The sequence below is a fragment of the Pelobates fuscus genome, chromosome 5, assembly GCF_036172605.1.
Source record: "Pelobates fuscus isolate aPelFus1 chromosome 5, aPelFus1.pri, whole genome shotgun sequence".
NCBI lineage: Eukaryota > Metazoa > Chordata > Amphibia > Anura > Pelobatidae > Pelobates > Pelobates fuscus.
The window spans coordinates 368272420-368295255 of NC_086321.1; the positions used below are offsets into that span (position 1 = coordinate 368272420).

The 22836-nt window shown below is 42.4% G+C and overlaps 3 protein-coding genes across 6 annotated transcripts in view; 1 reads left to right on the plus strand and 2 right to left on the minus strand.

The window, feature by feature from the left end:
• GNA13 (G protein subunit alpha 13) overlaps nucleotides 1-22836 on the minus strand; it is a 598177-nt gene that overhangs the window by 462704 nt on the left and 112637 nt on the right. The gene's annotated exons all lie outside the window — the stretch shown is intronic.
• ARSG (arylsulfatase G) overlaps nucleotides 1-22836 on the minus strand; it is a 114673-nt gene that overhangs the window by 88711 nt on the left and 3126 nt on the right. For 2 of the 4 annotated variants that reach the window (XM_063456105.1, XM_063456100.1), the window contains exon 1: nucleotides 14770-14875. The exons of 1 other annotated variant lie outside the window; for it this stretch is intronic. The gene's annotated coding sequence lies outside the window, so the exon portion shown is untranslated. Of the gene's footprint in view, nucleotides 1-12970; nucleotides 13206-14769; nucleotides 14876-22836 lie in introns of those variants that run through there. One more of the 4 variants, XM_063456103.1, reaches the window with a different exon arrangement.
• On the plus strand, nucleotides 9676-22476 carry SLC16A6 (solute carrier family 16 member 6). Its single transcript, XM_063456106.1, has 6 exons — nucleotides 9676-9820; nucleotides 15303-15535; nucleotides 16440-16583; nucleotides 18318-18446; nucleotides 18831-19646; nucleotides 21400-22476. Exons 2-6 carry the CDS (start codon nucleotides 15310-15312, stop codon nucleotides 21657-21659), a joined length of 1575 nt encoding a protein of 524 aa, XP_063312176.1. The 5' UTR covers nucleotides 9676-9820; nucleotides 15303-15309; the 3' UTR covers nucleotides 21660-22476.

A 22836-nucleotide genomic window follows, 5' to 3' on the forward strand; every position in this document is an offset into this window, starting at 1 on the left:
CGGACAGGAAGATGACCATTCATTATGGACTGTGACGGCGCAAGTTGGGAGCACACACATACATCAACACTAAAGTGAATTTAAAATAAATCTTTAAAAATCCCCACATAACATGACGTGGTTGATGAACAGCAAACTATTGGTATGCGCAGTGATCCTGGTAGATCTTTCACAGAAGGCAGTGGACCATCTGAGGTATTATGGCTTCCTATGGAGGATTAAGGCAGCATGCGCCCAACTAAACACTCAGGTAATGCAATTAGGAAACAAAAACTGTCTAAATGATACAATGGGAGGTACAGAAAAATGGGGGCTGACTTCTGGTTGAAAAACATGGATATAACTTTCACATGTGTTTCAATGTCACTCCCATCTGTAAAACACACTATAAGATAAGGAACATTTTCGAATTCCTAGAAAAATTCTGCAAAACAAACATTCAGATGAAAATATATATATTTTTGCAAAGTGTTTTTTTTTTTTTTTTTTAATTCTTTATTTTATTTGTGCATTGTAAGAAGAACATAAGTTTGCACTGCCACGACAGCTGATGCATACAGATTCGTAAACATATTATAACATTGGTATGGCATCGATAACATAGCACATTTTTTGTTTTTAAGAGTCAAATTGTGTAACAAGTCGAATGTTGACCATGCTTATACAGTTCGAGCTACTGCACGTTTTTAAATCAAGAGATAACCCAGTAGTGATTTTTAGTAGTATGTGACATGTAGTTTAACAAAACATTGTGTAGACATGTGTGTAGATCAAGCATTGAAACTTATATAATATATGCAGTATGACTAGTTGCTGATGTTCAGTTATGCAAAGGTTTGACACTCTGACTAGACAACTTGGTTAAGTAGGCTCAGACAATTCAAGAACATTGTAAGGGTTAATAACATTAGTAGACTTTCGTGGATGTGTGATTGGGCTATGTGTAGGTGCTGAATTATACTTAATTATGGCAGGTGCTATGACTTGAATGGCTATGCGAGATTTAAATTGTACTGCGGGGCTGGCGCTGTGGAGAGCTGTGTTGCGCAAGAAAACCCATCGGCTGAGAGAACATATGTGGCACATTAAAATGATATGCAGACAGATGCAATTAAACAAATTCAATTATACCGCTATCTACAGGGTTAGTCCGGGGGGTCAGAGGGGTTTATAACAGTTCTCAGGCAGAGAACGTTGCCCACAACCCTGCGTGGGTTTGAGACATGGGTGGCGTTCAAGCCTGTGCCACCTCGCTAGTCTGCAGTGTTTCCATCCGATCTCGTTTAGGTGGGGACAGCCATGTAGGGGTCGGGTGTGAGACCCTGCAGCACGAACGGGACTGTTCTGGTCGGGTCTCACGAGTGCCTTGGAGATGCTGCGTTCTCTTGGCCTGGTTGGACAAGGGAGTCCTGTGGAATGCCTAATGCTAGCAGAAGCGGTGCTGTGTCGATTAGGTCTCGGGTCTTGTGGGAGGCAGGCCCCTGCTGGACTGTGAGTGTGCGGGAGGGTCTCCATTGATATTGGAGGCCATGCTGTAGCTGATGTGTAAATATGGTAAATCGGCAGAGAGATGAGTTGTCCTGGTTCCACGGCATGGTGTATTGTGCTGTGGTCGGTCTCCTGGTCGTGAACCCTGGTGAGTAGTTTGCTTTAAAGTTTTCAACCTATGCCTTGTTGGGGCTGTGCTGGTCCCTGCCTTGGGTGCCGATGCTGTCGCGTTTCCCTGCGATGAGGCTGAGGGCGTGATGGATGCCGTTTGGGTGAGTCAGTAGGCAAGGCGCTCATACAGATAGCTTTATCACGGTTATGTTTTTCATGCACAACCTCCGCGGGCCCCTCTCACCGATGCTTCCCCCCTTCTCCATCCCCAGCCCGCTCGCCAGTCGGAAGGCGGGTTCGTTTGGGTAAGGGTGATGCTCAGCAAGGTGGTTCCGTCTGCAGACAGGAGAGGTTGCGTCGGCCATTGCGGATTTGCGGATTGCCGCCATTTTAGTGCCCTGGCTCGTAGCGCAGAACGCTTGTTGTAGGGCGGTGTTTCCCTCCGATGGGGACCGGGATAACCCCCCCGGTCCATGGGGGGGGGAAGAGAGGCCTGCGAGGCGCATCCCAAGGCTGTCGCCGGGCGGCCAGGTTCACAAGCAGGACGGCGGCCGTCCGTCCCGCTCTCCACCCTCATAGGCCGCAGGCCCCAAAGTCCCATATCGCTCACTGGGGGCTCTGGAACTCCCGATCTCAGGGACTGCGGTGGCTCCGGCTTCTGCCTGGGTGCTTAAGACGGCCTCTGGTCACTCAGATTGCTTTGATGGTGAATTTTTGTGCCATTGGGGACCAAAGTCGTCAGGAGCCTCTCTGGCCTGCGACCGGTCAGCATGGCGGTCAGGCCCCGCCCCCCCCGTGGGATCTTTTTGGTGGTAGATTTTAAAAGGTGCTTATACATTATGATTTTCATAGCCTTTTAAAATGTTGCGCGAATGTTCCTCTATGGTTGTGTGTGTAAGGCTCTTGTGGTTCTCCCTACATATGTTAAGCCACGCGGGCATGCTAGTAAATAGATCACATTTTTTGTGTAACAAGTTATATTACATAGTTACATAGCTGAAAAGAGACTTGTCCATCAAGTTCAGCCTTCCTCACATATGTTTTTTGCTGTTGATCCAAAAGAAGGCAAAAAAAAAAACAGTTTGATATTATAAATATTGTTTTTCTCCTTTGAGGTTTTCATGAGCTGTAAGCCATAATCATCGCACTTATGACAAATCGCGGCTTGAACTAGCTTGCTTTGCATGTAATGCGTCTCATACATTAGTTTCCCATTTTACGTTGCATTACTGAAATAAATAAACTTTTGCACGATATTCTAATTTTTCGAGTATCACCTGTACTTTCAGCACACTCATTTTTCAATAAGAATTTTTTTTTTTCATGTCTTTTAAATATAACTATTCGGTCATTCCTTATATGGCAGTTATGCTTTCTTTTTCAGTCTAAATACCAACATGTTGCTGTTCGTCCAAGTGTCCATGTTTTCTTGTTAGTATCTATCTTACTATTATTATATTATATTGCAGTTTGAGGAACCCTGAGGTAATTCCCCAGCTGTATAATGTCTGCCTGGCTCATTGTTTGGCTCCATAGGAGGAGTGTGTTTATCTCTTTACACAGAGACACTCCATGAACACATCCTCCCCGGTGGCAGGTAGGTCCTCGCAGTGTTTTGCAAAGTGTTTTAATGTATTATTTCTTTAATTTGTTCAATACAGAGGATAAAAGGTTCAGATTCAGCCTCTAAAGAAAGTGGCTTACTACGAGTGCGGGTTTATGTCAAGAATATTACAAAGGAGCAGAGAAATGTATTAACGCGGAGGGTGGGGAAGCAGATAGACAAAATATGATTAACCGCCTGTTAAGTTTTGCTGTATGGCCATAAATTTAACTCGGGTACAAAACCAGGCTAATTTCAACAAAAACATGAAAAACATGAAAAAAATTTAGTGTAAAATTGGTGATAGATTAAAGCGGCACTGTCATGCCAAACTTACCTCTCTTTAATTGATTCCTCTTCTCTCCATCTGTCAGGATCTGTTCTTCATTTCTTCCTGTCTGCTCTAGTTTTCTTTAAAACCTAAGACAAAAGTAGGGACTACTTTGTCTTATTGAGGTTTCCTATGCTTGACCAGCGGAGGAGCAAAGTGTGCTTCATTTCCGATGGTCAAAGCAATTTTCCCACAATTCTCACCTTTACTCCGTGTTCCCGCGAAGCCTTCTTTCACTTTTCCCGAATGTTCCGGTTACTTAGAACGCTGGCGAAACTACGGAATTTCGTCCTCACAGAATGAGAACAGTTTCTCCATTTGTGTTAGGATGCAATTCTGGACTTTGTTCGGATCGGAATTTAATTAGAATGAATAAACCTCCGATCCTATTCGTGCCCCGGCTGCATCTTGCAGCTGCTTAGTAGATAGCTCCCTGATACCGTGGGAATTAGGGAGTTATCTACCAAAAGGCTGAAAGACTGCCGCTACTCGCTATGCAGAAGAACAGATCCTGACCAAGGGAGAGAAGAGGAATCGATTAAAGAAGGGTAAGTTTGGCATGACAGTGCCGCTTTAATTGCAATTTTTTTTATTTATTTTATGAGTGTGGGGATTCTGGGATGGCTGGATAGATGCGTCACACTGGCAAACTCAGAATCCGCCATATTGTGTGAGGCAAGATAAGTATGTCCACTTGCGATGGGTTCTCCCCACTGTTTACTTTCTCAGATGTGGACCGGGATCACCCGCACCAGTCCAAAGGGGGGGGGGGGGGGTAACGGGGCTCTTCGGTAAAAGTAGTTGCTTTACTGCGTCGCTGGGTTCAGAGATCCTGCCCAGCGCACATTAGGCCGCAGCTGCCAAGGAGGGAGAATAAAGCTTCCATCAAGCCTGTCAGCGCCATACAATAAGTCAGGTAGGTCAGGAAGCAGATTCTTTACTTGGCTTGACTTTGGTGGGCTGTGTGGAGTCGTATACAAGATTTTTGATCAGGATAGTGGAGAGCTCACACACGATGCAGCTCTCCTCCATGACAGTCAGGCCCCGCCCCTATTTCCAGATTTAACCACTTTACGGATACCCTACTACCTTCACTCATCAATGAGAAAAATATCTAAAAAAAAAAAAAACAGGCCAGTGAAGGGATTTGGATCCAAGAATATTTGGGATTTCTACAGCGTGGTCTACCTTGAGCTGCATACAGCATAGTGGCTACGCTCGACAAAGAACCCACTTTCACAGAGATGCCCTCACTGGATACCCTAGAAGACATCCCAAGCAAAGGCGGGCTGCATCATGCTTCCCGAATGAGGACTCCAACATGACGGCTACCAAGGGGGATATTAAAGCCCTTCTCCAAGACATTTGCTCGCTATTTCAAGAGGACTTATCTATTATAAAGAGAGGAGCTTAACACACTCATTGGCAGAATTAAAGCTGTGGAGGAGGACACTCAAGAGCTAAAGGCCAACAGATCTCTCTAGGCTCCACACATGAGCACGTCACCCAGGTGTAGGCTGATATGGCTATACAACTTGTGAAACAAGATAACAGGAGTTGCCGGAGAAATCTCAAGATTCGGGGCATACTTGATGGAGATGGCGGAAATCCCCCATTTCTTGCACCACTTATTCTACCACATTTTGCCACCCATGCAGGCAAAGAGCATCCTTTGGAAGGCTATTACAGACTTCGAAGACCTGCCCGTACCCCAACTTCCACTTCAGGAAAACTTATTGTCCAATTTGTAACTTACCTCAACAAAATGGCAGTCCTCGCAGCGGCGCAAGACTCCTCCACCTTGGCATTTGAACGTTGCTTACTTTCATTCTACTCTGACGTATACTATGGAGTGGACACATTCATGACGTCTGTTACCAGCTTATTGAGGGCTAACAGCGTGCCCCAACAGTGGGGAGGCAAAAATCGCTGCAGGCTACTATCGGAGGGACTGTGCATAAAGTATACGCTACAGCGGACTCTGCCAACATTCTTACAGCAGAGGGCATCCAGCCAACCGAGCACCTCCACCTGACAAGTATTGGTGGTGACATCCCAAGCCAGCAAGGAACTCCATAGAGTAACGGCCCATTTCTCTTATGTTTTATTTTAAGTTTATGTTATCCTGATTTATTATTCAAGTGTTATACTTTAATATAGTCTTAAATATTGCCCTTTTTCAGGTCATACTGTGTCATATGTGTTGAAAGTTTTACCAAGCCTAGTATTTCGGTGTACACAAACAGCTCTGTGCACTGCAACAGTCTCCACTGTACTGTGCTGCAGAAGATATTGCTGTTTTATTACTTATTCAAATTGAATAGCTGTATACCAGTGCAGTAAGGAGTATCCCTAAACAAAGAGAAAAGAAAGAATGAATAAAAAATGTTTTTTAAAAAAAAATTATAAATTGGCAGATAAACACTAATGTATTTCAATCTCACAAAAACAGTGATACACAAAATCAGAAAAAATATATTGGGGTTATATATAAAAATAATTATGCAATTTCCAATATAAAATTGTTCTATTTGGTTATATTTTCACCTTGGGCCCAATACGGTATGTGTCAAGCTCTCTAAATGGGCTTTAGACAGGAGAACAAAATGGGGGATATTTACAGCTCACTATCCAGAGAACAGAATTTCAACAAAGTAAAGCCTATTTGCACCTAGTTTTATTCATTATATGTAATAAAATAAATGAATAATAATTGCAGACCTTTTCTGTTTTGCACAGGGAAGAGTTTCTGGTGGGAATCTTTGTATGCATGAGCACAGACACTAATCTTGTTCTAAATAACTTGCTGAACTCACTACATGGAAACCATTTTATTTGTGACCCCCATGGCAGAGAAACTACATGGAAACCATTTTATTTGTGACCCCCATGGCAGAGATAGTGGAGCACTTACATTAAAAAAAAAAACCACTGTATTGTGTGTATATATACACTGAAGGTAAAGGTGATGGAGTGGCCAAGCATGTCTCCAGACCTGAACACTATTGCGCATCTGTGGGGCATCCTCAGACAGAAGGTGTTGGAGCGCAAGGTCTCTAACATCCACCAGCTCCGTGATGTAGTCATGGAGGAGTGGAAGAGGACTCCAGTGGCCACCTGTGAAGTTCTGGTGAACTCCATGCCCATGAGGGTTAAGGCAGTGCTGGAAAATAATGGTGGCCACACAAAATATTGACACTTTTTAGCCCAATTTGGACAGCTACACTTAGGGGTATACACACTTTTGTTGCCAACGGTTTAGACATTAATGGCTGTGTGTTGAATTATTTTGAGGGGACAGCACATTTACACTGTTATACAGGCTGTACATTGACTACTTTACATTGTAGTAGAATGTAATTTCTTCAGTGTTGTCACATGAAAAGATATAATAAAATTATATATATATATATATATATATATATATATATATATACACACACACGCACACAATATACACCCCTCACATTTTTGTAAATATTGTATTATATATTTTCATATACATACACACACACATACATGCCAAGGAATCTATGTATAAAGTGGAATTATGAGGCAAAAATGTGGTTCTTTGTTGAGTTAATTTGCTTATGCCTACCCAGAATCCCTTGCAGTAATGAGAGCACTGTTAAAGTGAGATTTCTGTGGAGAAAGCAAGTCTTATGGCTTGACTGGTGTGTGTGTATTTGTGTTTAGCAATGTATGTATTATATATTTCCCCAATAAATGTACTGACATGGATAATTCAATGTTTATTGGAAAATATTAGGAGTTTTATTTTATTTTTTTTAAATCAAGTGCACAAAAACTTTGCAGTGACTAGGTTAAAGAGTCTTTGTCACTATCATAGTGTCCTGGCCCCCAGACCAACGATCCTTCGTTACAACCACCAACTCCTCACAACCTTTTTTGACCCAGGGACCGTTGCAACTCAACTTTTCCAATGTTGTGCTGGTCACGCAGGGTCTTCGGTCACTGTATTGCCATATTTGAGTTTCTAAGAAGGCGGTGGACAGAAATGCCATCTTCTGTCTTTCCTTAGGTGTGCGCATTAAATGATAAACTTCCCATGGACCTGTATTGACCTCCACAACCACTTGAGTGGAAACAGAGGGCCCACGACCTGCCGTCCCAGAGGTGGAACGCTGGAAGAAGGCAAGTACAAGTTGGCCAACCAGTTACAAAGGCCGCAGAACTTAACTAAAGCTCCATCCTTTGTCAACGTTTGCCAACCTACAGGTTAAACATTAGGAAAGCATTCCCTACTTTTCCTTATGTATTACTTTGATAAGCGTTGTAAAATTAAAACAGGGGGAGAGCGAGCTTTAAGCACAATTAAAAATATTGTGTTTTAGAAGTATTACTTAATAACGGACACATTGTGGTTAAAAACCAAAAGCTAGTTTTAAAAGTGAGTGAAATATTGTGCATTTAATGTTTATAAAAGGCAATGTAACCCACCCTGATGTTAAGTTATTCACTGGCATTTTTCCAATTTATTAGATAGAACAGAAACGTTATCAGGGATCACTTTCATCCAATGGTATATAGCCAATTAACCCTTTGTGGGTCACCTAGGATTAACCCTATCAGCACCAGGTAGTTTTTGTAATGAATAAACATAAAATCCATGCATGCAGACACAGATCATCTGTCCCCAATACCTCCTCAGTAACCCACCTAATTTTAACCCTTTCATTGCCAGTCCTTCTGCACTGCATTGGCAGCTCACTAAATATGTCACCCATCCCACGTTAACACAATCAGTGCCAGGGAGTGGATAGTATAAGCATGCCATCATTATCCCACAGGATGCCAAGTGATCCTGAAATACCCCATCAATGAATCAGCATGGCCAATGATCCCTTCCTGACCCCCCATGTGGAATGGTTGCCGTTTTAACCCTCTCATGCCCTTGGCAGAATGGGCACGCTACCGGGGGGGGCATGCTTTGCTCCCATGTCATAACCCAGTTAACCCCCGCAGTGCCAGGCCCTGAGCGGATGGAGGTGAGGGCAGGAAGCCCGTGTCTTATCAGCTGCTTCCTCCTCTCATCCTAACTGGTGGGAACCTGTTCTACCCGGCCTGGGCGAGCACCTCCCGCGCGTCCCCGCCTACCCGTGCTCCCGATGCGCGTGCCCACGCCTTAACCCCTACACTGCCGCCATGCCGGCCAGAGCCGCAGAGAAAGGGTTAATAACACCTGACGCTGTGTCCTTCCCCAAGGTTCGAATTCCTGACACATTGTATCACACCGGGTGTCTCTGTGCCAGCGGGGATGCCAGCCCAGGGAGCAGCACACCCACTGCTGGGCAATAAGGGCAGGAGACTGCCACACAGCAACAACAGTTTCCATAGTGATGCCAATACTGGTGGGTCTTAGTGCCACCCTGCATCAATGGCACACGTGGCCAGCTCAGAGAAATAGGCATCATAGGGTACAAGGTGAATTTGCCACCTGTAGTAGTTTGCCAGCCTTGGGCAGAGCTCACATTTTACAGGGCAGGGGTGGGAGGAAGCTGGTATGGTGGTAGAATAACCATCATTTTCTATAGAGAATATTTAGATGTATTAAATAAATGCAATAATAAGTAATGCCAGCTGCCTGGGAGCAGTAGAAAGTATGAAGTGGCAAGCCCTGGCTGAACCCATGCTGATCTTATTTTCTAATAACCTCACACACCTCTATCACATTAATCTTCAACAAGTAAACCTCAGACAAACCAAGAGGCACTTCTAAATCTCAATGGAATCTGAATAGATCTCATTATCATGGCTAATATTCCCAGCTCAGGCACTGTGTGCCCTCTTGGCAGTCCCTGTGCAGAGCAATATGAAATGCCCTGTCTGTACCCCTGGTAGCCTGCGCCTCTCTTGTCTTGGCCAAAGAGCCTACAATCTACTGGCAATGAGCAGATTGTGGAGTTTTGACAATAAAGGTTACAGATACCCTGTAACAGGGCACTGGGCTAATTAACCCCTTAACTGGCCGTGACAGGGGAGGAAGAGGGGTAACTCCAGGGTTTAACCCATTATGTGGGGATTTGCAATGGGTTAATGAACAGTGTGAAATCCCTGATGGGTGTAAGCGCGTGCACTCTGACAATGCGCGCGCCCGCGTGTCCCATGCGCGCCCCCGACGTAGTCAGACCGGCTAAAGCCGGTACATATATAAACGGAGGCTGAGTGCTGAAGTCAGGACAAGCTGGAGCTGCTATGGGTGTGAGACAGGGTAACTGAGCCATGCTGCCTGGCTGAGTGTGAGCAAGAGCACTCACCCTCTGACTGTGAGTACAAATTCACATTATTATTATTACACACCATACTCAGCACCACTATACAGGGGGCAGTGAGCCATGCTGCCAGTGACCAAGGGCACCCACACTCATTCCTTTGTAAAGGGACACTGGCTGAGTGTGAGTGCACCCTCTCACTCAGTATGATTCTATATGGGGACAGAGATACACGATGTCACCCATCTCACATTACACAGGACTGGGGCTGAGTGTGAGTGCACCCTCTCACTCAGTATGATTCTATATGGGGACAGGGATACATGCGGTCACCCTCTCAACAAGAATTCACCTTTCTAATATTACACAGGACTGGGGCTGAGTGTGAGTGCACCCTCTCACTCAGTATGATTCTATATGGGGACAGAGATACATGCTGTCACCCATCTCACACAACTGGGGCTGAGTGTGATTGCACCCTCTTACTCAGTATGATTATATATGGGGAATGGGATACATGCTGTCACCCTCTGAACAATTCACCCATTTCACATTACACAGGACTGGGGCTGAGTGTAAGTGCGACAGCAATGTCATCTCGGGATCACTATATAGAAGATAGTGAGTCAGGATAAGTGGAACTCAATGGGACTATTTCCTATAAGATCCAGGGTAATTATCAACCTCTATAGGGCACCCAATGTAACTAGCCCATTTTACAGACTGGCACCCAGTGGGACTAGCCCATTTTACAGACTGGCACCCAGTGGGACTAGCCCATTTTACAGACTGGCACCCAGTGGGACTAGCCCATTTTACAGACTGGCACCCAGTGTAACTAGCCCACTTTACAGACTGGCACCCAATGTTACTAGCCCATTTTACAGACTGGCACCCAATGTTACTAGCCCATTTTACAGCGGGCATCCAGTGCGACTAGCTCATTTTACAGCGGGCACCAAGGAGGACCAAGTGTGACTAGTCCAAGTCATTGGGGGACCCAGAGTAACTAGCCAAGTTTGTGGAGGGCATCCAGTGTAACTAGCTCATTTTATGTTGGCACGGTGATCCTAATTTTAATAGACTTTCGATATTTATAAAATATGTATGGGTATTGTAACTTCAATTTTGAAATACATTATAAGTCATAAAATAAAGTTTGTATGTGTCTATATACGTTTCACTAAACATAGGAGACAGTATGGCTGAAGTATGAGCAAGGTACGAGGCTCATCCATGGAGCTCAATGTAAAACTCTGCGTTTAGGAGCCTGGGAAGAGGCTCGTCCATAGAGATCTAACTAAACAATTTAGGAGAGTGGAGCTCTATGTAAAACACTTTAGAGAAGATCTGTGGAGCTCTATGTAAAAAAACACTCCATTAAGGAATATGGGAAGAGGCTCATCTGTGGACCTCTGCGCTTAGGAGCCTGGGAAGAGTAAAATAATCCATCCAGGAGCTCAGCATCCATAGATTTATTTTTTTTTATATATATTTATTTTAGAAGCCTGGAATAGTCTTAATAGAAGACATTAAGTTAGACAGAGGGTGCTTTGTACAGCTTTACATACTGTATTTATCTTTGGAGCCGGTTACAGGTGCATCCATAGGCTATGTAATATACACTGTGTGGGAATTAAAGCTTTTTCATAGAAATGTAATTTTTTAAAAACAAAACCAAACCAAGAACACTATTACCCAGGAAGCCATAAATAATTTATCTAAAAATTCTCCATATATATATATATATACTGTAATGGAGCATAACTCATTCAAATGCCCATTAACATGTGCACAGTAGTGATGTCCCGAAAAGTTCGCCGGGAACCGTTCGCCGGCGAACATAGCGTGTTCGCAGTTGCGAACACGCGCAATGTTCGGTCCGCCCCCTATTCATCATCATTGAGTAAACTTTGACCCTGTACCTCACAGTCAGCAGACACATTCCAGCCAATCAGCAGCAGACCCTCCCTCCCGCCTCCATCACGAATAGGGGGCGGACCGAACATTGCGCATGTTCGCGACCGCGAACACGCTATGTTCGCCAGCGAACGGTTCCCGGCGAACTGTTCGGGACATCACCAGTGAACAGACATTTCCCAATTATATTCTTTAAGGAGAATTCTGGGTGCGTGCTATTTAGATAGCGTAGGGTTTATCTTGGGTGGTAACACCCTTAAGACCTCCCGCCTTCTGTATTTGTTAGTAGATCTACGCAGAGCACACTGGAAGGGTTAAAGGTAAGACTGTGTACAGGGGTACTTGCTGCAGTGGCTTGGAAGGATCAGTGCGCAGTGTGCGGAGTCGGGTGTACAAGAAAGGTCTGCAGAGAGATGATGTAACCAAGATTTTACTCTTAAGTCGTTTTGTGTTAGTGCGTATAACCTAGTGATGGATTCTAGAGTTAATTAGTCATATGATTTTTATATTAGCGTTATCAAAACTAAACGAGATCTGTAATACGATATCGCCATTCATACTAGTCAATACTGCAGTGTGAGTGTGTTGATAGGATAGCTTTATTTGTTTTAACTCAAAACAGTGGACTGGTTTTATTCCCCCCCCACCCCTTTATTTTAAATGTATTTTAATATATATTTATAAACTATCAATTTCAGTAAACCTGGAATGTATAATTTCTTATTTAAATAACTTGCACTTAGAGTGACAGGCTCTATAAAGATGGTCATTGGGGTAAAATGTTTCTGGGAAAATATTTCTTTAAAGGCGGCAAACCTTGCTAATATCATGTAATTGACGTGGACCTTTCTTCTAAGTTCTAGTTACCCAAACCAGGTATTAGCTAATTGTGCAGCAAAACAATGTAGCCAACAAAAACACAAACAAAAAAAAGTGGCATTTTCCAAAACGGAAAGTTGGTTTGCTCGCTCTTACATTAATGGGTTAAACCTGGCTATCTTTCCTGTCCAGTCATTTACAAGATGCTGGCATAGGGCTTAACCAATATGGTTATCTGACTTACTGAAAGCTTAACGGTCATAGCTTTAAACTCAGATAGAAGTTTTGATAATAGATGTTTGAAAATAGACTTCTCTTTATAGACATTTGAGTAGTTTTTGCATTGAATACTCCATATGAGAAACAAACACAATGAATGAAGACAAGCCTTCAAAAACTAAATTTAAAACCAAGCATATCGACTAGTACCTTGAGTACTGTACATTGTCTGCATAGTGTATGTACCTGACAAACCACTACACTGTATAGCACCAGTGATGGCTATAAACTACATTCCTGAGCTCTCATGCTGGCTGAGAATCGCAGAACGTTCTGAAGTTTCAAGGTCAGCGGTCACTGGTGGTAATAAATGCAAAGGTGACAGATGTTTCAGAACTTTTCTCTTCCCCCAGATACACCACAGTCCAATACAATGCTTCTCATAGAACCATTGGGGACCTCCTGTGACCAGGCATAATTTAGGATCCTGTGAAATTGGATTTGCAGGTAATAAGGAAGTAACTGTTAACATCTCCCACCAACAGCATGTCAAGTCAGGACAAATGCATGGCATACAATATTTGGCACAAGCCTTATAAAAATAAAAAAAGATTTACCCTTCAATCAGGGCAAAAGTAACATTTTGTTATCCACACGGTACATATTTTATACTGCAAGCAAAAAATCTAATCGTGTTCCACAAGTATAATAAAAAAACAAACTGGTGTTTTTTTTAAATTGTATTTATTTACTTGCTGCAGCAGTCACCCACAGTCACAGTGCTCCTGTAGAAGGCACTCTATGAGGCAGGTACAATGAAGCACAAGCAGGCAGCACCCCACTTGTTCAAACCCCATCCTAGCTATAAATCTGGAATGGTGTTAAAGATCTAGTGTCTGCCTCATCCCCGTCCCCCCCAGGTGGCAGTGCCACCGAGCTACCTGCTCATATCATCATAACTGTTAAATTAAATGAACACTATAGTGTCAGTAATACAATACAAATACTCCTGAAACTATAGTGCTGGCATGCAGCTTTAGGTCCCCGTCTCACCGAAGATTAAAGGTGAGTTAACTCACCTATACTCCCATACCGCGCCGGTCGCACTGTGGCTGGTCCCACCTCCGTGACCGAGCTCAGCCATTAGAATCTTTTCCCATAGGAAAGCACTGGGTGGCTATTTCCCATGGTGCGCCAATCAGCATCTCCTCATAGAGATGCACTGGATCAGTGCAGCTCTATGAGGGAACATTCAGTGCGTCTGTGCAAAAACACACGGTGCAGCACTGATATGGGAAGCCCCTCTAGTGGCCATCTAAGTGACTGAAAAGTCAGTATTTACAGTGCTAAGACTGCAGGGGCAGGCTATAGCTGTAGTGGTTCTGGTGACCATAGGGTGTCTTTAAAGGGGACACACACACACACCACCAAGAAATCTCTGCAGTTCTAGTCTAAATGGAGTGTCAGCTCCTGTTTATTTATAAAAATTTTCTGCAAAAAAAAAATATATTTTTTTTAAATCACCCAAGAGTTAGAAAAAAAGAATAATAATCCATTTTTGATTAAAAATAAAAAAAAAGTTTTACCCACATTCCACCTCGAATACACATAATATATCAGGAGCGAGATCGTAGATAATTATTCTCTCTCGTGAGCTTTTAAGTTTACAGAGATGCAGTCCTTCTACACGCTATGCCAAGACCCCCAAACAGAGGTCATGTCATGGGATTGGGAACATCTTTCTAAAGATAGCTTGGTCTAACCAAGATCTCACATTTCCTTACCATGTTTCCAAGTTATCTAGAGATCTCCGATCTTTTTAAACCATGCCGTCAAGTAAATTAGTGCACATGTTAAACATACCGTATCTATCAATGACATCCTGTCCCAAAGAGTACCCTACGGTACTAGCCAGGCCATCAAAGTTACATGCCAGAGCAAGCCTTGAGAGTCCATGTCACACTCACTGCTCACCAGGGCTAAATATTCACTCCCCCCACCTTGCTTGCACACAGTGTAAATTATTCATTTTAAAGTGCACTCACCTAGAATATTAAGACGTATGTGCTAAATGTTTGCTTCTTTTGAAATTGCACAAGTCCGCATTCATCCCGAAGTCTTATTTTCCTTTTTAATTTGTTTAGAAACCTGTTGATATAGTTCAAATTCATGTGATATTAGAGGGACCGCCATATTAATAACTCTTCTATGCAACAGCACGCAGACAGAAATTAGTATGTAAAAGTTACATCAACTACATGTGCTGAAAATATTAAAAAGGTACATTGATTAGCAGCACATCAGCTAGATTTGAAATCACAGGTTGTTGCCATAATGCAGAGGATCGTCAGGTTCTGCCTCCCACCTACTATAAAATAGACTTCCAGGAGACAAAAATATAAATTTCTGTTTAGGAATGTCTGTCTCTTTAAGTTTTACAGTCATGGTTGGTTCTGGATATAAAGAGATCAGTAATGGAGAAGAATGTATCTTTTTCAGAGAACTTAATTTACTAATACTGTTTAACCCAGTCTGTGGATTATGTTTAATTAGATGTACTATCTGACTTTGTCCTCAGGGCGAAAATGACAGCCATGGAGAAGTGCACCAGCGCCAACGTTTATACCAAAGTGCCTGATGGCGGCTGGGGCTGGGCGGTTGCCGTGGCCTTTTTCTTTGTGGAAGTGTTTACGTATGGAGTGATCAAGTCGTTTGGAGTGTTTTTTAACGAGCTTATGGTCTACTTTGATGAAAGTAACAGCAGGATATCATGGATCATTTCCATCTGTGTGTTTGTCCTTACGTTCACAGGTAGGCATTGCAGGGAAGAGATCTTTACTGGCTAAACTATCTGCCTTATAACATGCCAAGGACGATGAGACTAGTTCTAAGGGATGAATTTAGAACATTAACTATGAGATCCTTTAAGGTCCCCTTGACATGTACAAAAATGCATTTTAAGCGATTTGACCAAATTAAATTCCGGGTGTTCGGCAAACTAGATCTGCCAATTGAGACGGTATTTATATTTCCTAAAAGCAAAAAAAAAAAGGAAGTGCCCGATTCTAGCTCAGATGACGCCTCTTCTTGTTCATCTTCTGTAGACTCTGCCCTCACCTCATACGAAGAAAATGGTTTTCCAAATGTTCTTAGACTTATTAGAATTACAACTTTGTATGGAAATAAGGATTTGGCAAAGAATCAGGACTGTTCTTGTGCACGGCCTCTAATCTAGAGGGACAAATGCTGCTTTTATGGGTGGTACGGACTATGTAAACCCAGATTAGTGACCATTTTAGTTTGAAAGATGGGAGTAGAAGACTTTGCTCACATATGTTAAATAAGGAAAGATGAAAACAGTCAGGTTACCAGGAATAAAATGCTCACAGGGGTATTTACTGCTGAGATTTTAAGGTGAAGCTCTTCCAGTTTAACGATCTTGGCCTTAAATTCACTTTGAATTCTCACGTTAATGAATCACCCGGTCAGAACTCATTGTAGATTCACTCCAGAAAAGGTTGAAGGGTTTGTATTTGCTGAACTAAGACTTGGGGGTTTGGAAAGAGAATGGCAACATCTTGACATGCTGCTTATTTGGTCTAAAATGCTCAATCATTATATCGTCTTCACCCCACTTTGGTGAATAACCCCCTAACCTTGGATACTTGGTGGGTTTTTTAGCACTGAAATTAAAGTACCATTTGTTTAATTTCAGCCCCTTTGTCCACTGTACTGAGCAATCGATTTGGACACAGGCCTGTAGTCATGGTTGGAGGAGTTCTCATTGGTTCGGGCATGATTCTAGCCTCATTTGCACGCAATGTCATAGAAATGTACATCACTATTGGTGTGGTGTCAGGTAAGTACCTTTTAAGAAAATATTGTCTCCAAGAATATTTCCATGTGTCTCTCCATTACATTTCTACTAGGAAAGAGCTCTAACACTCCTTTTTCATGTTACAGTACTGTGAGTTGGCTCATGGCAAGGACACATTGGCCAAATTATGACTTTACAGTACCAAGGTTCTTCTATAGGATTTAAAGGGACACCCCAGATCCCTTACTGAAATTGTGTCCTTTCTATTTTTTTCCCTCCACTTTACAAAAAGTGCATATTTCAATAAAAATTGTCGCTTTTTATAAATCGCCTTGTTCGATCCCCCTGGCTGTCAGGCAAACAATCCTGTTACTGCTTGGCTGTTTAGCTCATTTGCCTAAAGCACCTGTCTTGCAAAGACTTCTCATTGAACTGCATTGGAAGGTCTGTGATTGGCAGCCACAGACAGTCTGGGTCAGAGAACTGCAGTTTCTGCAAGAGACACACACACACACACACACACACACACAATGGGGTGTCCCTTTAAGACAGGCCTCCCCAAACTCTGGCCCTGCAGATGTTGCTGAACCACAACTCCTATGATTCTCAGCCTATTTCATTCATAGAATCATGGGAGTTGTAGTTCAGCAACCTCTGGAGGGCCAGAGTTTGAGGAAGCCTGCTTTAAGACATGGAGATGGACCTCGGATTTCACTGAGAAACACTCACCCACACTGAGCAGGGGTTCAGATAACTTTTCTTACTTATTTATGGTCTGACTCACACGCATGTATTGTATTCACAGCTACACCCAGTCACCAAAGAGTGTGACAGTGATGTTGATAGCAAATACAGAGATTAAAAAGATTAATAGATTTAACCATAAACACTTTGTGGTCCATGCACCGGTGTGTGTGTGTGTGCATTGCATTCTAGTTTCGACCTGAACACATTTTACTGACCAGCACAGTGCTTTTGCCTGTAGTATAAAATATCTGTGGAGAAGTAACAGTATGAATGAGTCTAGTATAACAGAATATGAAACTATATTTACTGTAGTATCATTATAAACAATTGATTTGTACTTTATATTTTTTAGATTAAATTTCATAAATGGGATTCAATCTTCATTTTGCATGAAAGCTGCACTCTATATTTTCTTAAATAATAGCAGCAGAAATACGCAACAATTAAGTACGTCGTTAGTTGTAAAAGGAAAAGTCCCATGCTTCTTTGCCAGCTGAGTTTTCAGCCCAAGCTATGGTATGGGTTTTGTAATGTGATGACTATATTAAATGCACATTCTGAGCACCAAAAACACTTCATCTTAAAAAGGGACACTAAGCATCAAAACCACTGCATTACAGTGTACTAGTTTTGGTCCTTGTCCCTTTTCGCGGACATTGTAAAACATTGCCTTGCATGAGGAATGGCAATGTTTACATTTATCTGAAAAGAGGCCCATTGGACCTTTGATGGACTTCACATGCACAATATGACGACACCAAATGTAGCCAAGGCTTTTCCTACAGAGATGAATAACCGTGCATGCACTGTAGCTCCACAATGCTTCTCTACGAGACAATCTATTGTACCAGAGATAAACCGGCATTGATGATGCTGCAGTGAGGTGTGGGTGTGTCAGCCATTAATGAAAGTTTTGACATTAGAGTTTCCCTATAATTGCTGGCCAGTTGCATTGTGCATGGCACTGCCCTTTTTTACCTCTGCTGGTCATATTGTTTATTCACAATGCTATGTTTGTGTTTCCTCTAGGACTCGGTTACTGCCTCAGCTTCCTGCCAACCGTCACCATTTTGTCACAGTATTTTGACAAGCGCCGGTCCCTGGTTACTGCGGTTGCATCCACAGGGGAATGTTTTGCAGTCTTTGCATTTGCTCCAGGTAAAAACCAAGGATTAGTAGTGTGCTCCTTCCCCAAACTAATTAAACACTTTCAGCAGACTGCATAGCGTGGGGCAGTAACATGGATTGACTTTCTAATTGTTTGAAATGGCAGCACTGTATATCCCATGGAGTTCACAAAATACTGATGGATTTTTCAAATAAACATTTTTTTCCTAAATTCTCCAAACTCTGTTTAGTGAGTAAATCATTGAAACCCTGACCTGCAGCTAGTTACGCTGATAATATAGTGTTACAGAGTGATTGATTAGACTCTGAATTGTAGTCAAAATGGCAAGATTTTAGGCTTACAATTCAGAGTATTGTGAATAACCCTGTTAGTTTAATTATTTCCTCTTACTCATTCAGTGTTTGTCTCCTCAGCTATCACTGCGCTCAATGACCTCATTGGTTGGAGATTTTGCCTGTTGACCGTAGGAGCATTGCAGCTGAACATTGTGGTCTGTGGAGCCTTGCTACGGCCGATCGTAATAAAAAAACAGGAAGAACCCAAAGGTCCTTTAAAAAGCGAAAACCAGGAGGCTACCTATATGCTTGAAAATGAGCAGACGCTCACATCTCTAGACTCCATAGATTCTGGAGTCGAAGTATCTACCTCACCTAAGAATGTAGCAAGCAGTACGAAAGCAGAGGTTCTGATAGAGCCGTCAACAGAGAAGGAGGAATTATTTGAGCCAGCGGAACCTAAAAAGAAGGTTCCGCCTCTCCTTGATTTTTCAGTGTTGAGAAATCCCAGTTTTATGTGCTATGCACTTTTTGGACTCTTTGCCACCCTTGGTTTTTTTGCACCTTCGCTGTATATCATCCCCCTCTGCCTAAGTCTGGGCATCGACAAGGACCGGTCGGCTTACATGCTGTCCTCTATGGCCATCGCTGAGGTCTTCGGAAGGATTAGCGCTGGCTGGATCCTGAACAAAAAGCCAATCAATAAGATTTATATTGAACTCATCTTCGTCATCCTGCTGTGCCTGGCTCTAGTTGCCTTTCCCTTTGCCTATAACTTTTCAGCACTCATGGTTTGTAGTATATTTTTTGGCTACATGCTGGGGACGGTTACAGGGACTCACATCCCTTTAGTAGCAGAAGAAGACATTGTTGGTATCGAGAAGATGGCATCAGGGGTCGGAGTCTATGTATTTATTCAAAGCATCGCTGGGCTGGCAGGACCCCCATTAGCAGGTAGCCAAATTACATATTTATCATGGATTAGTTCTTTCACATCACCAGGCTTTTCATAATCTCTATAAAGATCAAATTAATTAGCGAGATCTGTATTACACTACTAAAACATTTCTATCAAACCTGTCCTACCCTCTTAACTATCCTCCCGTTCTTTCTGTGTCCTCTTTAAATGTTGTGCTGTAACAGGACTCTCGTTGCTGTAAGTGAACAGCCTGGTATGGATTAGGGAGACATTACGTAATGGTTTCTCATTGCAATTGGAAATCTATTATAGACAGGCGATTGCTTATTATACACACTGTCAATAATCTTTAAACAGTCTCTTTGCGATAAACGAGCAGCCGATGTTAGCTGCCTAGAATTGTGTAACAGTATTTAAATTTATATAAAAGATGAAATAGAATGTATACATAGGTAGTACATTACCAGTGTCTGTTTGCACCATTAATTTCCCTTTACATAGAAACGGATGATGTGTACGATGATGAAGCAGACTTTGGCCAGCTACCTTGCTGGCTGCCCTTTAACCCCTTAAGGACCAAACTTCTGGAATAAAAGGGAATCATGACATGTCACACATGTCATGTGTCCTTAAGGGGTTAATCTCACATTTTACAATAACTAACCTTTGTACTGGCAGCCTCAAACAGAGCTTGTTCTCACTCACAGAACGCAAGCTCATGGATTGATATTTACTCCAAACTTCTGCCACCACCGATTACACGTCACATAGATTTTTTTTAAATGGGTGAAGTCAGCATTGGCTGTCATCTTGATTAGCCAACCTGCCTTCAACCAGGTATGTCCCTCCAGCTCTGACTGTGACCGGCCTACAGTCCAGTCTGGAATCGGATGTTTCAAGGAAGCATTGTAGACAATCATAGCATCCCGTCTTAAAAAACCATCATGGAAAGATCATTTGTTTTCCCTATTCTTAGAGGCTCGGATTAGTCTAAATCAAAACAAACAAATTGGTAACAATTCAAAAAGAAGCTCTGTGCTAAGATAATGTTTCTGGACACAGCCATTTCATTTAATTATATTTACATTTTCACAAATCCCTGTCTGGAGGTTTCAGAGGTTAGTGTTTAGCATGGCGTTATTTTTACTGTTCTAAATGTGTATCGCTTGGACTGGAAATGAGCAGATCATGTCAGACAGAACCAGTATAGCCTTTCCTAGCACATAGGACTAGGGTTTAAATAGAACAATTACGGCAAAAGGAAGAACCATAACTGGACTCCAGCATCCATAAACAGTTCAACCCAGAGTAAGCAAATGCTTAAAAGACACAGTCCAAAGTACAAGTTAGGAATTAAGGAAGGCGAGTGGTCAGGACTTGTGGGGTCAAGATAACCAGCAAAACTATTGGAGTGTCTTTTCTTATTCTATAGAGAGCCACAAACCTGGTCAGTGAATAATACTTGTACTCTGGCACCAGTTTATAGGCCTGGTCGGGATAAAGGGTCCGTACACAAAAGACAAGCAGCATTTAAGTTAATTGAACCAAAAACTGGGCAAATTTTTCAGTAAAATGTTGGTTTAAATCGCCGGCTAACAGCAGCTAGTACTTGATAGCATGTGCACCTCACAATGTTTGTGTTAGGAAAAGCAGTTTAAGCGTTAAGGGAAAAGCCAGACACACAACCTTTTTTTATGGTCAGGCAGACTGGATGGTAGGTACAGAATGTACATGAAATGTCTGTAACAGAATACATGACTAGATCTAACCTTTATACCTTTTATTTAGGGATGCTGGTGGACTGGACAAATAACTACGGTTCTGCATTCTACTCCTGTGCGGTCGGGATGGCACTTGGTGCCGTGTGCCTGGCCTTGGTAAGACCGTGCAAGAAAGGACTATGCAGGAAAAAGACAACGGTGGCACGGCACGAATCCATCACATGCCAAGATTCACAAGAAATGCCAGTAGACTTCCTAGAAATGGACATGGGACTGGGCAAAAGCTGTCAGAGCCTCAACGGGAGTCCTTCAAACCTACACCAATAATTAGGCCAAATGAGACTGCAAAATCAGGTCATCTCTTCCACATCAAAAGACAATCCACACCAAAAAAAAAAAAAAGGGAACACAAATCAATTTAAATGTGAATGCTGCTTAGGAGATCATTCCTCACGCGTGTATAGCAGCAACGCTGAGCATGCTGGGTAATCTTTACACGTAGTGAGCAGCGCTGGCTTGTCTCTCACACCTAGATACCTTTGCATGTTCGTTCATTGTGTACATGAGTGATGGTCGACTTTTGGCTGTGCATAATGGGACATGTAGTCCACAACCGCAGCAGCAGGGCTAAAAGGATACCACATCATTGATGCACGTTACTTGGGACCCTTGCTTGTCTGTGTGAAAATCCCTTACAAGATGCATACCAAACCCCGCAGGATCCCATTGGCTGACCATAAGATACCCAACAGCCACTGCTGCATCTTTTAAAGAAACTTATAGCATCATGTGTACTGCTGCATCTGTCTTTAATCAGATACACTGAATAATTATGTACGTTTTGTTTGGTTTAGGGTTTATTTTTTTTAATTTTTTTAATGCAGACCAAATATTTATTAAATTATTGTAGAATAAGCTGCTGAATGGTAGATTTTGCTACAGAAGCACATGAAAATGAGTAAGAAGGTTTATACGGTGACATTTCTGTAGGAACTTTGCATTTTTTTCCTATAGTGCCTCAGGTCTTTATATTTTTTAATTCTAGTATTTAAATACAAAAAGCAGGTTGCAATGACTGATACTGGTACAAAACTGTTCTGGTCAAACTCATGCCTTGAAATAAAGAGATCTTCTGACATTCAAACTGGAATTGAGAAATAAATGTTCTAGGTTGTTACGGATACGAGGATTCTAGCTGTATCACACCAATTTAGGAATATAAATTTAGTTTGTATTCCTAACACTATAGGGTTCCTTTGAACTTCCAACAATTCTCAAATTAGTGAATATTCCTGTTGGATTGTGTTCTTTTCACTTGAGTTGGCTTATTTTTTGACTATTAGACATATTCAGTTGTCAAATCAGTTAGCAAGCCAGTATAGATAATCATACTATTTTACTGACCTTAAAGGGACACTCTAGGCACCCAGACCACTTCTGCTCATTGGAGTGGTATGGGTGCCAACTCCCACTACTCTTAACCCTGCAAGTGTAATTATTGCAG